Genomic DNA, 14,564 nt, shown 5'->3' with positions numbered 1-14,564 from the left:
TGTAGACTTTGTCCTTTATTAATATAGTGTATTACATTGATTGGTTTTCTTATGTTGAACCCAGTTTGCATTTGTGGGGTAACTCGCACCTACTCATTGTGTCTAATCCTTTTCTTTAAAAATACACTTGATATTTTAGAACAGTTTTAGGTTCATAGAAAATAGAGCAGAAAGTACAGAGTTCCCACACATGCATAGCACTCCTCACCATCCATATCCTGCACTAGAGTGAGAGATTTACTAGAATTGATGAACCAACATTGACACTTAATTATCATCCAAGTTCCATAGTTTACATTAAGTTTCATTGTTGGTGTCATATTCTGTATGTTTTGGCACAAATATAATGGCACGTATCCACCATTATAGTGTCATATGGAATTGTTTCACTGCCCTAAAAATGCCCGTGCTCTACCTCTTCTTCCCCTTGCACAAACCCCTGGCAACCACTGATGTTTTTGCTGTTTCCATAGTTTCACCTTCTTCAACACGTCATATGGTTGGAATCAGAAAATATGTAGCCTTTCCAGATTGGCTTCTTTCACTTAGTAATATGCAAGTTTCCTTCATGTCTTTTCATGACTTGTTAGCTCATTTGTTTTTAGTGCTGAATAATATTTTGTTGCCTGGATGTACCAAAATTTATTTATCTACTCACCTACTAAAGAACATCTTGATCTACGGCCATACCACCCTGAATGCACCCGATCTCATCTAAAGAGCATCTTGGTTGCTTCCAAGTTTTGGCAATTATTAATAAAACTGCCATAAAATGTGTGTGCTGGTTTTTGTGTTGACATGTTTTCACCTTATTTGGGTAAATACCAAGGAACATGATTGCTGGAATGTATGTTAAGAGTGTGTTTACTTACGTAAGAAACTGCCAAACTATCTTCCGACGTGGATATACCATTTTGCATTCTCACCAGCAATGAATAGGAGTTTCTGTTGCTCCATCTCCTAGCAGCATTTGCTGTTGCCAGCTTTTTGGATTTTCACTATTCTAATAGGTTTGTAGTGATAACTTATTGTTTTAATTTGCAATTCCCTAAAGAAATATGACTTTGAACATCTTTTCATAAGCTTATTTGTCATTTGTATATCTTCTTTGGTGAGGTATCTGTTCAGATCTTTTGCCAATTTTTTTTCTTTTTTTTATTTTCAAGTCCTCACATCTCAGATGATTTTGCCAATTTATTTTTATGTTTTATTTTTTTGAGATGGAGTCTTGCTCTGTTGCCCAGGCTGGAGTGCAGTGGTGCAATCTTGGCTCACTGCAACCTCTGCCTCCCAGGTTCAAGCAGTTCTCCTGCCTTAGCCTCTTGAGTAGCTAGGATTACTGGCATGCCCCACCTTGCCTGGTTAATTTTTATATTTTTAGTAGAGATCAGGTTTTGCCATGTTGGCCAGGCTGGTTTCAAACTCCTGACCTCAAGTGATCCACCTGCCTTGGCCTCCCAAAGTGCTGGGATTACAAGTATGAGCCACTGCTCCTGGACATGTTGTCAGTTTTTAAATTGGGTTAAATAACAGTCCTTTGTAAGATATGTCTTTTGCAAATACTTTCTCCCAGTCTATGAATTCTCTTAATATTCTTTTGATGTAATCTTTATATGTTGCTAGATTTGGTGTGTTAGTATTTTGTTGAGAATTTTTTTCATCCATTTTCATAAAAGATAATGGTTTGTAGTTTTCTTACAATGTCACTGTCTGATTTTTGTATCAGTGTAATACAGGCCTCATAGAATGTGGTAAAAAGTATTTCCTCCTCTTTTATGTTTTGAAAGAGTTTGGTGTTAATTCTTTTTTAGACATTTGGTAGAATGCACCGGTGAAGCTGTCTGGTCCTGTGCTTTTCTTTGTGGTAAGTTTTATAATTATTAATTGTTATGTGTCTATCTTGAATTTCTATTTGTTCTTCAGTCAGTTTTGGTAGTCTGTGTCTTTCCACGAATTTGTTGATCATTTCATCTGAGTTATCTAGATTTTGCCAATACAATTGTTCACAGTATTCCATTCTAATCCTTTTTCTGTTTCTTTTTTTTTTTTTTTTAATAGAGATGGAGTCTCTGTATTTTGCCCAGAATGGTCTCGAATTCCTAGGCTCAAGGAATCCTCCCACCCTGGCCTCCCAAAGTACTGGGATTTCAGGCATGAGCCAACATGCCCGACCTGTTGGAATTTTTAAGGCTAGCCATGATACTTTTTTGAGGTCTTTGCTATCTGATTTTTAAGTAAATACCAATGGGCCAACTTTTTAGAATGAGAGCTCTCTAAAATTGTTTTAAAATGTAGAAATCTTTTAAATGTAAAGAGTATATCTTTTGGCCATTGACAATTAGGATCTTAGTGCTTTTTTCTTTTTTTTTTTTTTTTTTTTGAGGCAGAGTCTTGCTCTGTCACCTAGGCTGGAGTGCAGTGGCACAATCTCAGCTCACTGCAACCTCCGCCTCCCAGGTTCAAGTTTTGCTTGTGCCTCAGCCTCCAAGTAGCTGGGATTACAGGCATGCGCCACCATGCCCGGCTAATTTTTGTATTTTTAGTAGAGATGGTGGTTTCACCATGTTGGTTAGGCTGGTCTCAAACGATTCACCCACCTTGGCCTCCTGAAGTGCTGGGATTACAGGCACAAGCCACCATGCTTGCCCTATTGGTGAATTTTTTTTTTTTTTTTTTTTTTTTTTTTTAGATGGAGCCTTGCTCTGTTTCCCAGGCTGTAGTGCAGTGGTACCATCTCAGCCACCTCCGCCTCCTGAGTTCAAGCGATTCTCCTGCCTCAGCCTCCCAAGTAGCTGGGACTACAGATACACGCCAGCATGCCCAGCTAATTTTTGCATTTTTAGTAGAGATGGGGTTTCACCATGTTGGTCAGGCTGGTCTTGAACTCCTGACCTCAGGTGATCCTCCCGCCTCTGCCTCTGAACGTGCTGGGATTACAGGTGTGAGCAACCATGCCCAGGAGAGGTTTGGGCTTCTAATGATCCCATCGACCAAGTGTGAACATAGTCCCCAACAGGTAATTTTTTGCCCCCTTTCCTCCCACCCTCCTTTTGGAATCCCCAGTGTTTATTGTTCCCATCTTTGTGTCCTTGTGAACCCAGTATTTAGCTCCCACTTAATAGAGAGAACACAAGGTATTTGGTTTTCTGTTTCTGCATTAATTTGCTTAAGAAAATGGCCTCCAGCTGTATCCATGTTGCTGCAAAGAACGTGATTTCCTTTTGGTATTTAAATCTTCCAGCTCAGTACAGACCTTGGTGGGAATAATCTCTTTTTCTTTCTTTGCTTTTCTAAGGCAATCCCCAAATACCTTATTAGGATGCCCAAAAACATTTCATTTGCAAATTAATCTAGCTAGAACTAAAACAAAACATTACAGTAGCTTGAAAGAGACCACTTGTGGTCATTAAATGTGATTGTAAGGCCGGGCGTGGTGGCTCACGCCTGTAATCCCAGGACTTTGGGAGGCCGAGGCGGGCAGATCACGTAAGATCGGGAGTTCGAGACCAGCCTGACCAACATGGAGAAACCCCATCTCTACTAAAAATACAAAATTAGCAGGGCATGGTGGCAAACGCCTGTAATCCTAGCTACTTGGGAGGCTGAGGGAGGAGAATCGCTTGAACCCGGGAGGTGGAGGTTGCGGTGAGCCGAGTTTTGCACTCCAGTCTGGGCAACAAGAGCAAAACTCCATATCAAAAAAAAAAAAGTGATTGTAAGTAATGTCCCATCCTGCCAGTCTCAGAGTGAGTTAAACTGGTAGAAATGCAGATTGCCAGGTAGGCCTCTGTTCACTTCTTCCTTTCCTGCTACCTCAAGGCAGTTTTCAGGGCACTGTCCTATATATATATGTTTTATATGTATATATATATATAGAGAGAGAGAGAGAGAGAGAGACGGAGTCTTGCTCTGTCACCCAGGCTGGAGTACAGTAGTGTGATTTCAGCTCTCTGCAACTTCTGCCTCCTGGGTTCAAGTGATTCTCCTGACTCAGCCTCCTAGACAGCTGGGATTACAGGTGCCCACCACTACGTCAGGCTAATTTTTTTTATTTTTAAAATTTATTTTATTATTATTATTTTTTGAGACAGAGTCTTGCTGTGTCACCCCTGAGCTGGAGTACAGTAGTGCGATCTCGGCTCACTGCAACCTCCACCTACCGAGTTCAAGTGATTCTCCTGCCTCAGCCTCCCCAGTAGCTGGGATTATAGGCATTCGCCACCACACCCGGCTAATTTTTGTATTTTTAGTAGAGATGGGATTTCACCATGTTGGCCAGGCTGGTCTCGAACTCCTGGCCTAAAGTGATCTGCCCGCTTCAGCCTCCCAAAGTGCTGGGATTAGAGGTGTGAGCCACCGTGCCCGGCCAGCACTGTCCTATTTACTTCAGTTTACGTGCTACTAGGAAACCATGGAGCTTGATCAGTCCATCCAAATTCAAGAGACACAGGCTCTGATATGGCACGAATCTGAATCTTGACTCACCACATCTAAGTGCTGGGTAGGCACAAGGGTGGGCACAATGGTAGCTGCTTTGTAAGAGCTCGTTTCATGATCAAAACATCACATGGGGTTCATGGTAATAAGGAGGACTTGGATGAGGAAACAGAGCAGTGGAGAGTTCCACGTAACCAAGTGACGCTGAAGCTCAACTCTCCTCCGGGGCATGTTTTCTTGGAGTCTGCAGCACCCAACGAGGACAGGAAGGACACATTTGGGATGCAAAGATGTTTCCTTTTCGATCTGTAACTAATTCATGTATGGACATGCCCTTCAAAACAACACTCCCTGATGACTTATGATGTTCAGCTTGGTTCTACACTATTCTGAGGCCGTGCTTGGCAACCTTACGTAATGTTTCTCGAAGCCCTGATTTAGGCATGCTCATCTCAACAATTCTGCAAGGCCAGGGAAACAGATAAAGAAAAATCTCTGTGCTCTCAAGGGAAGCTAGAAAAGCGTTCCTTGACTGCTCTTGGGAACATCCATTCCCAGAGAAGATAGTATTAAGGGAGGCGGACCTTGCAAAGTGCTAACAAGGGGCTTACCTGGGTGGGTCCCTTGGAGCATTTTAACAAGCCTCCCAGGAGGTAATCTGTTTCCACTGACGCTCCCAGTGGACAGCGAGCTTGGCTCATGGCTTCAGACAGTGAGTTCTTTCTGAGGGTCAGGCGGGCTTCCTTTCTGGAAGTGGGAGAAGCTGGGGAACTGGATTGAAGTCTCTCTTTTGGTGATATATCGTGGACTGTGAGTGGCAGGTCCTGCCTGATGTGGCTGCGTTAAAGTTTACTGTCCAATGTGACATTCAGTGCTGAGGCTTAAAAAGGGGAAGGCTCAGGAGTTCAAGACCAGCCTGGGCAAACAGTGAGATCTTGTCTCTACAAAAGTTTTTTAAAACAATTAGCCAGGTGTGGTGGTGTGCGCCTCTAATCCCAGCTACTCGGGAGGCTGAGGTGGGAGGATTGCTTGAGCCCAGAAGGTAAAGGCTGCAATTACCTGTGATCAGCCTGGGCGATAGAGTGGGACCCTGTCTTAATTAAAAACAAACAAACAAAAAACAATAAAAAAGGAAGGCTTAAAAAATAAAGGCTGAGAAATCAAGCCAAACCCTTAAAGCCACCTTCGATGAGTTCAAAAAGTAGAAGGCATCCATGCGTGGTACAGTTCTTTTTCAAAATGGAAAGTGTAGAAAAGGGGACATTTCCCTTTTGCAGGGTGGGGCGGCACTCCTGGGAGCTCTGGATTTGGGCAGAGGCGCTTTCTGCTCTGCTACGCAAGGGAGGTCTTTCAGCGGAAGGCAGCCTTAGCTTCTTTGCTTGGGTTGTGTTTTATTCCTCTGAGTGAATTCTGTTTTGAGCTGAGTCACAAGTCAACAGGGAGTCCAAATCTGATGAACTCAGGGAGCCCAAGGCTCCAATTGAGGGCTGGGGGTTGTAAGGGAAAATACAGGTTGTAAGGGAATACAGGTTCCCAGATTGTAAGGGAAAATACAAAGTAATGCATAACAATACTTCAATTTTAGGTTTTTCTCGCATTAAACATAAAAATTTACTTCTGTTTTGTTTTCTGGCATTTCTTAATATTTGTATATTTTGGGTCTTAGCAAAGGACAAAAGTAACTTACGGGTTAACATAGTGCTTGTTAGGAGGAGCCCTGCAAGAGCCCGTCTCACTCACATCAGTATCTGGACGTGTGTCTAAACGTTGCAGCTATATTTTACGTTTCAATGCCCCTAAACTGTTTAGGGTGCTCTGACTTTTCTGGCATCCATAAGACATGCAGGTGGAGCCCCTGAGTTGGAGCTGAAGGGAGTCTGGGCGCAGGCTGAGTCCATTTCACAGGATTCTGCAGAGGGGCCCAGTGGCAGCATCTTGGGGTGGATGCCGAGTCCATCAGATTTGGACTCATTATTGACTTGTGACTCAGCTCAAAATAGAATTCACTCAGAGGAATACAACACAACCCAGATGGCAGGGGAGAGTGGAGAGGCCCCTGACAAGTGGCCTAAGCTTCATGCAGGGCAGCAGACCCCTTCCTTTGGGGAGGCTGTGGGCCCTCGGCTGAGCTGGGATGGGAGGTAAAGTCTTGGATCTCACAGCTCAGCCAGCAGTCCTGAGTGTTCCTTCTCTTGCCTCACACTGTGTAGCTGTCCCAGAACCTGAGCGAGGCCGGAGGCGCAGGAGGACCAAGTTTGACAAATATCAATACATGATTCTTATAGAGGCTTTCCAAACAGACCCCTATCCTGGAATTACTGTCAGAGAAGAACTGGCCAGAAAAACACAGATTCCCGAGCCACGAATCCAGGTGAAGTATAAATGTAGCTATTTCTGTCTCTCTAACTGGGAAGCAGGGGCATATATTGTGCGTCTGTTTTTCCACAGGCTTAAAAACCATTTTTGAGTTAATTTTCTCAATATCCCTGTGAGGTCAGTATTATCCGCATGCACTGGATTGGGAAAATAAAGAAAAGCAAGGTTTAGTAATTTAGGTTACAACTCTGGCAAGGGGTGGTGTCTAAATTGGTTTATGTGGGTTATAGCTGTCAAATAGTTACCACATTAGAAATTAAAACTGCCAAACTGGGCTGGGTGCAGTGGCTTGTGCCTGTAACCCCAGCACTTTGGGAGGTGAAGGTGAATGGATCACTTGAGCCCAAAAGTTTGAGACCAGCTTGGGCAACATGGTGAAACCTTATCTTTACAAAAAAAACCACCAAACATTAGCTGAGTGTGGTGGCATGCACCTGAAGTCTCAACTACTCAGGAGGGTGAAGTGGAAGGATCACCTGAGCCCAAGAGGTTACTTATGGCTGCAGTGAGCCGTGATTGTGGCACTATATTCCAACCTGAGTGACAGAGGGAGACCCTGTCTCAAAAAAAAAAGCAAAAAAACAAAAAAACTGTAAAACTGAAAAGTATTCACTAATACATTAAAAAAAAAAAAAAAACTATTACATCATAACTTAAGTAACATTTTCTTCAAGAAAAGCAACTGTATCATCAAAGCCAGAACATGTAGCAAGAGGAATGGCATCAGAAGACTAGCGAATAGAAAATTCTCAGATGTTCCGAATTTCATCCTTGCCCCATCTCATGCAGCCTCTGGAAAAATCCACTCAGAGAATGGGAAGTGAAAAGGCAGAGGCAAATCACTGAGTGTGATACAGACACAGTTGTAGCCTCACAGGAACCCCTGGAAGGGGTGGGATCCCTGAGGCTCCCAGGGCTCCCGTGGGATTTGATCCTCTGGGTCTCAGCCTTGGGGCACATTGTAGTCATTCAGGGCACCGAGTCTCTACCCTAGGAGGTCTGAGGTGATGAGTCTGGTGCAGCCTGGGAATTTTCGTCTCCCTACCCCCAGGTGATTGACGCATGCAGCCAAGTTTGACAGTGGCTGCTGGAAATGAACTCTCTGAGTCCCTGAGGGTGGAGGCTAAGAATGCACAGGTTACTTGAGAAGCTCGCCAGGTGATTCTGATGTGTAGCTAGGACTGGACCAAAGGTTTTCAACCCTAGACTCCATCAGTGCCCTGCCCCAAAGCACTGGAATCAGAATCTTTGGGAGTCTGGCCCAGGCATGTCTAAGCGTTTCAGCTCCAGGTGACTCCAGCACACAGACCTGAGGCCCTTACACATGGGGCTTTTGGCTCTGACTGCTCATTGTCATCAACTGGAAAGCTTTACTACGGACTAAGCTGTACAATGCGTGTCCAATTTACTAGTCTAGGGCTCAATCCCTGGGCCCAGGGAGTTATGAAATTCCCCCAGGTGGTTCTCAGGTGCAGCAGAGTTGAATCATCCACAACTGCCTCACAGGGGGAGGGGGTGACTTATCCCACCCCGTCTTCTCTGCCTGCTATTGTGACACCCCCTCCTCCAGCCATCAGCCCCCATCTCCCCAGTCATCTGAAAGCTTCTCCCAGACAGCCATTGTGTCTTATTCCCTTTTTTCTTCCTTCTTGCCTTTGGGAGGTGCTTAATAAAGATGGTGCAGTAAGTCAGGACCTAACCAAGTAAGAATGAACATCCACTGAGGATTTGCTATGTTGCAAGGAGCTCTGTTAAGAATTTTATTTTAAAAATCTATATAACCCCAGAGATATTTAAACCAACACAACCCAGAGGGGAAAGGTTTGACCAGAGAATCAAGAACATGGCAGAGCAGGGTGAGGGTGGGGATGGGGTAGGGTTTTTTAATTTTGGAATTAGTAGCTACAGTAATTTCCATAGCTTCTTTTCTGTGGATCTCAGCTGTTCCAACTTTACAAAGTGTTTGCTAGGAGACAGAAAAGTTGAGCTAGCCCTAAGGGTTGGAAACAAAGAGGATGACAGCCTTATCTGCTGGCCTTAGGAAAATGCAACTGTTGGGGAGGGAGTCAGCAGCCCACTAGATCTTTATTACAGCACCCACAGACTTTCCACTCCTTGTGTCCTGGAAGCCCAAACACCCCTACTAGGTAGGTACAATTTCATGACCACTTTACAGACAAAACAACTGGCTTCAAAAGTTCAGTAAATGGTTTGGGTTATGGCTGGCTCTCGCTCGTATTTCTTGGAACTGAAATGGGAAACCCCAAAATTCTGCAGCTTAGATGTGATACTGCATGTCCCTTCAGGGGGCACTTGGGAGACACAGGTAATTTGACCCAGAGGGTCTGGCAGAGTTTGCTGCATAGGAAGACAGCTCTGTGCTTGCAGAGGCCCCTTTTAAAAAATTTAAATAGCCAGGCACGGTGGCTCATGCCTGTAATCCCAGCACTTTGGGAGGCCAAGGTGGGTGGATCACCTGAGGTCAGGAGTTCGAGACCAGCCTGGCCAACATGGTGAAACCCCATCTTTACTAAAAAATAAAAAAAATTAGCTGAGCATGGTGGCGGGCGCCTGTAATCCCAGCTACTCAGGAGGCTAAGGCAGGAGAATCACTTGAATCCGAGAGGCAGAGGTTGTGGTGAGCCGAGATCGCACCATTGCACTTCAGCCTGGGCAACAAGAGCAAGACTCCGTGTCAAAAAAAAAAAAAAAAAAAAAAAAAAAATTAAGTAAAAAATTTTCTTTCTTTCCAAATCCTTAAAAGTTCCTAAAACAAAGGCCCTGAGGGAGGAAGGCAGGCTGGGTTTGGTGAGCGGCCAGCAGCTGGGCTGGCTGGGGCTGGGTGTGTCCAGAGGTTACCGGAATGCCAGGCTGAGAATTGGGTCTTTGTCTTGTAATCAGCAGGTGAGTTGTTTGTGTTGTCACTGCACTGCTGAGTCTGAGGCCTTCAGAGCTGCCGGGAGGCTGGGACAGGGAAGAGGCTGCCCTTGTGTTCCTGGGGGCCTGGCTGAGCCCTCCCAGGACTCATGACTCAGCTTTTTGAGTGATATTGATGCCCTGCCCCAAAATTCAGGAGGAGAAGGGACTGACTGTGTTTGGGAAAAGGAGGGGTGTGTTTTGCACACAGGATATATTTGCCTGAGGTGGAGTCAAAGAAAGAACCCACAGAGATTGAAACTGAACTAAAGCTGGGCGCAGTGGTTCATGCCTGTAATCCCAGCACTTTGGGAGGCCCAGGCGGGCAAATCACCTGAGGTTAGGAGTTCAAGACCAGCCTGGCCAACATGGTGAAACCTTATCTCTACTAAAAATACAAAAATTAGCCTCGCATGGTGGTACATGCCTGTAATCCCAGCTACTTGGAAGGCTGAGGCAGGAGAATCTCTTGAATCCGGGAGTCGAGGTTGCAGTGAGCTGAGATGGTGCCACTGCACTCCAGGGCAATAGAGCAAGACAACCAATGTCTCAGAAAAAAAAAAAGAAAAGAAAGAAAGAAAAGAAACTGAACTAAGATATTTGTGGTGGCAAGAGGCATTTCCTCAGATGGGTGTCTATTTTATGCATTGCCATTGTGGACATAAGACCACCCCCATGAGAACAGGCAAAAGCTGTTTTTGTTTTGTTTTTTGAGACAGGGTCTTGCTCTGTGGCCCAGGCTGAAGTGCAGTGGAGCAATCTTTGCTCACTGCAACCTCAGCCTCCCAGGCTCAAGCGATTCTCCTGCCTTAGTCTCCCGAGTAGCTGGGATTACAGGCACCCATCACCATGCCCAGCTAATTTTTGTATTTTCAGTAGAGATAGGTTTATTGCCATGTTGGCGGGGCTGGTCTTGAACTCCTGACCTCAAATGACCCACCTGCCTAGGCCTCCCAAAGTGCTGGGATTACAGGCATGAGCCACCCTGTAGGGCTGCAAAAGCTGTTCATTCAGATCTTGCTACTGCGAGGGAGTCAGCCACTGCTGGCGTTTGCAGAGATTCCCAGAAGGTCTAGGAGCAGGAAGCTTCATCGTGGGACAAGGGAAGCCCCAGGAAGGCTCTGAGGGAGGCTGTGGGCCTGGAGGAGCTGGGGTGGCCGACTAGATGGGGGCGTTCTATGGGATTGGGTAGGGCAGCACATTTGGCTTTCCTTGGTTGGTTCTGGGTTGGTTGGAAGGAAGCGAAGAGGGTGTGTATGTAAAAAGCAGGGGAGAGCAGTTCCGTGCGGAGGCTGCAGAGGCATGGGCCCGGGTTCTGGTGTTGCAGGTGGCCTGGCCTGAGTGGTCCATTTGTATAGTCAGGCCCTCGCCCTCTTCCCGGGGCTGGGCAGGCACACGGTATGTTTTGAATGCGCATTTGATAATAATGAATGTATATGTTTAAAGAGGGGGCAGTTACATGATGAAATGATGAATAACAATGTTTTTTTTTCTTTTTCTTTTTTTTTTTTTTTGAGACAGAGTCTCGCTGTGTTGCCCAGGCTGGAGTGCAGTGGCGCAATCTTGGCTCACTGCAAGCTCCGCCTCCCGGGTTCACGCCATTCTCCTGCCTCAGCCTCCCGAGTAGCGGGGACTACAAGCCCGTGCCACCACGCCCGGCTAATTTTTTGTATTTTTTAGTAGAGACGGGGTTTCACCATGTTAGCCAGGATGGTCTCCCATCTCCTGACCTCGTGATCTACCCGCGTCGGCCTCCCGAAGTGCTGGGATTACAGGCGTGAGCCACCCCGCCCGGCCAACAATGTTTTAAGAAGGAAAAGATCCTCACGGCTTTAAAAACAAAAAACGGCTGGGTGCGGTGGCTCACGCTTGTAATCCCAGCACTTTGGGAGGTCGAGGCGGGCGGATCACGAGGTCAGGAGATCGAGACCACAGTGAAACCCTGTCTCTACTAAAAATACAAAAAATTAGCCAGGCGTGGTGGCGGGCGCCTGTAGTCCCAGCTACTCGGGAGGCTGAGGCAGGAGAATGGCGTGAACCTGGGGGGCGGAGCTTGCAGTGAGCGGAGACTGCGCCACTGCACTCCAGCCTGGGCGACAGAGCAAGACTCCGTCTCAAAAAAAAAACAAAAAACAAAAAACAAAAAACAAAATCTGTCTGATAGAACAGAAGAGGTGTTTTTGAGAGAGGACAGGGATAGCAAAGGATAAACTGCATTTGGCAGGTAGAGAAGCGGTTCGAGGAAGATGTCGGCACACAGGACACTCAGAAAGGCTGGGGCGGAGGACAGCAGTGCGGCCGCAAGGTAGGGCTATGGGGAGAGTTGGCTGGAAGGAAAGTGGGCCACACAGGGAACGGTTTGAATCAGCCTAGCCAAGGAGTTTGCTCCTGCTCTAAGCTCCAGGAGGTGTTTTATTTGGTAGGTGTTTAACCCTGGCCACCTGCTACTTGGTGATAATTATGGGAACGGGCTTGATTAGAAATGCCTTTTTTCCCTCTCTCTCCTTCCCTCCCCATCTCCGTCTCTCCTTCGTGCCCTCCCAGGTTTGGTTTCAGAACCGGAGAGCTCGTGTACAGAAGAGAAGCCAGAGGAGGCCCAGGGTGGAGGCAGCCTGGGCGCAGGCCCCAATCCCAGGCCCCGGTCAGTCCGGGATGCTGGCCCCCGACTACTTCTGCCAGCAGGGCTTCCCAGGGGTCCCGAGCAACGTGGGCAGCTTCTTTTGGGAATCGGAGGTCGCTTCGAGCCATGCTTTCCTCTGGGGGCACATTGGTGTCCCGGGCGAAAATGTGGCCCCCGCTGACCTGGAGATGGCAGCCAGCGCGCCGGGCCAGCCTTACGCAGATGTCCCTTGCTCTCCGCCCTCGGGCTCAGCACTGCTTCCAGGTCCCACTTGCCACCAGCCCTTCCCACAGCTGGAAGCTGACAGTGCTGGGCAAGTTCGTCCCGGGGCACCCCGCCTGCTCTTCGCGCACGGGGCCTCGCCCCTGCGGGAGCCGGGGCCGCGCCTTCCCGCCGCGGAGCAGCAGCCGAGGTGGGGCTGGGAGCCAGGGGAGGCGCCTGGGTGCGCGGGGATCTGGGAGGAGCCCTCTCCGTCCCCGCCCCAGCAGCTCTGGCCCCATCCCGCGTCTCGGCCTCTTTCCTGGCCGCAGCCACAGCTACAGCCGTCGCAGGGTCCCGCTGAGCGCTAGGAACAGGTTCATTCTCTTCCTCCTGAACCCAACCCGTGCGGGAGGCCCCAGCATCCCCGCCCCAGCGGCCGCTGCGGGGTCTGCACCTCTGGGAGCTGCACAGCAAACCCGTGGAAATGACCTCTGAGTGTCGGGCGATGGGAGACAGATGAACTAACCTAGGGCTCATCGTGAGAGTTCACATTATGAAAATTGAAGAGGAATATCACGATTTATATAACTTTGTCATAGAAAGGCTTCCAGACATGCTTTTCAGGGAAATGAAGTTGTTAGGGTGGAAGGGCCTCGGGGTGCATGGGACCTAGGGGTTTTCCTTAGATGGGATAAGAAAGGATTGACCTTATCAACTCGTCTGTCCTTCCATTTAACTGTGTAAACATGGAGCACTTACAATGTACAAAGTCCACTAGAGAGAAGGGGCACGGCAGGATGAGGACAACTTTGTAGAAATGTATTATTTTGTAATCGGTAAAGAGCAATGATTTCTACTTGCCATTTCTGTGTCCCGCGGATGATCCCTCTTCTCTGCCTCGTGGTGACTTCCCCCGGCCTGGCGTTTATGCTGCTCCCTGATCCATGCTGGCTTCTCCAGGTTTAACCAACCTTCTTTTCCCTGCGTCCACCCAAATGGAGTTCTTTCTGGAAGTTGAGCCTGTCCCTGCCGCTGGGCAGTTTCCTGAAACAGTCCCCTCCCTGCCACTCACCTTTTGGGGCCTAACAGTAATCTCCACAGTAAAATTTAAGGGTGGGTCTGAGTAGGCCCGGCGCGGTGGCTCACGCTTCTAATCCCAGCACTTTGGGAGGCCGAGGCGGGCGGATCATGAGGTCAGGAGATCGAGGCCACTGTGAAACCCTGTCTCTACTAAAAATACAAAAAATTAGCCGGGCGTGGTGGCGGGCGCCTGTAGTCCCAGCTACTCGGAGAGACTGAGGCAGGAGAATGGCATGAACCCGGGAGGCGGAGCTTGCAGTGAGCCGAGATTGCGCCACTGCATTCCAGCCTGGGCGACAGAGCAAGACTCCGTCTCAAAAAAAAAAAAAAGAGTGGGTCTGAGTAGAAAGAAATACATTTCTTCTGTCTAAGGGTTCACAGGGTCTAGCATATAGTGTTTCTGCCCCGTGCAACATTTGTCCGGTCATGCTGAGAGAGAGGGAGATGGAAAGAGAGAAGGGGGATGGAGGAAGGGGAGAACACCAGCACAGGGGTGATTCACCTAACAGGGAGGGCGGACAGTGCTCCCTCATGGTCCAGGAAATAAAGACCCCTCTCATTTTTCAGGAGACCACACCTTTGGGGTTACTGAATAAGGATCTGGTGTAAGTCAGAGATGAAATTAGGGAGACGAGTGGCCTGACATAGTCTAAAACCAGAAGCCAAGCCCAGTGCTGCTTGTCCACAGAAATGCTTGTCACTACCATGTTTTTGTTTTGTTTTGTTTTCTGTTTTTTTTTTTTTTTTTAGATGAAGTCTTGCTCTTGTAGCCCAGGCTGGAATGCAATGGCACGATCTCAGCTCACTGCAACCTCCGCCTCCCAGGTTCAAGCAATTCTCCTGCCTCAGCCTCCTGAGTAGCTGGGATTATTATTGGTGTGTGCCACCACACCTGGCTAATTTTTGTATTTTTAGTAGAGACAGGGTTTCACCA

At 47.5% G+C, this 14,564-nt stretch overlaps 1 protein-coding gene across 1 annotated transcript in view; it reads left to right on the top strand.

Moving 5' to 3' along the window:
* The window catches only part of LOC129479247 (double homeobox protein 4-like protein 2), a 33,072-nt gene extending 19,659 nt beyond the window's left edge, over positions 1 to 13,413 (top strand). The window contains exons 2-5 of the mRNA XM_055272053.2: positions 1,812 to 1,864; positions 6,648 to 6,808; positions 11,954 to 12,034; positions 12,274 to 13,413. Of these exons, the coding sequence (XP_055128028.1) occupies positions 6,710 to 6,808; positions 11,954 to 12,034; positions 12,274 to 12,918 (825 nt within the window). The 5' untranslated portion in view covers positions 1,812 to 1,864; positions 6,648 to 6,709 and the 3' untranslated portion in view covers positions 12,919 to 13,413. The remainder of the gene's footprint in view (positions 1 to 1,811; positions 1,865 to 6,647; positions 6,809 to 11,953; positions 12,035 to 12,273) is intronic.
* Positions 13,414 to 14,564: the final 1,151 nt, after the last annotated feature.

Source organism: Symphalangus syndactylus, chromosome 3 (genome assembly GCF_028878055.3).
Source record: "Symphalangus syndactylus isolate Jambi chromosome 3, NHGRI_mSymSyn1-v2.1_pri, whole genome shotgun sequence".
In the NCBI taxonomy this organism is placed as follows: domain Eukaryota; kingdom Metazoa; phylum Chordata; class Mammalia; order Primates; family Hylobatidae; genus Symphalangus; species Symphalangus syndactylus.
This window is presented reverse-complemented; position numbering and strand designations above follow the sequence as displayed.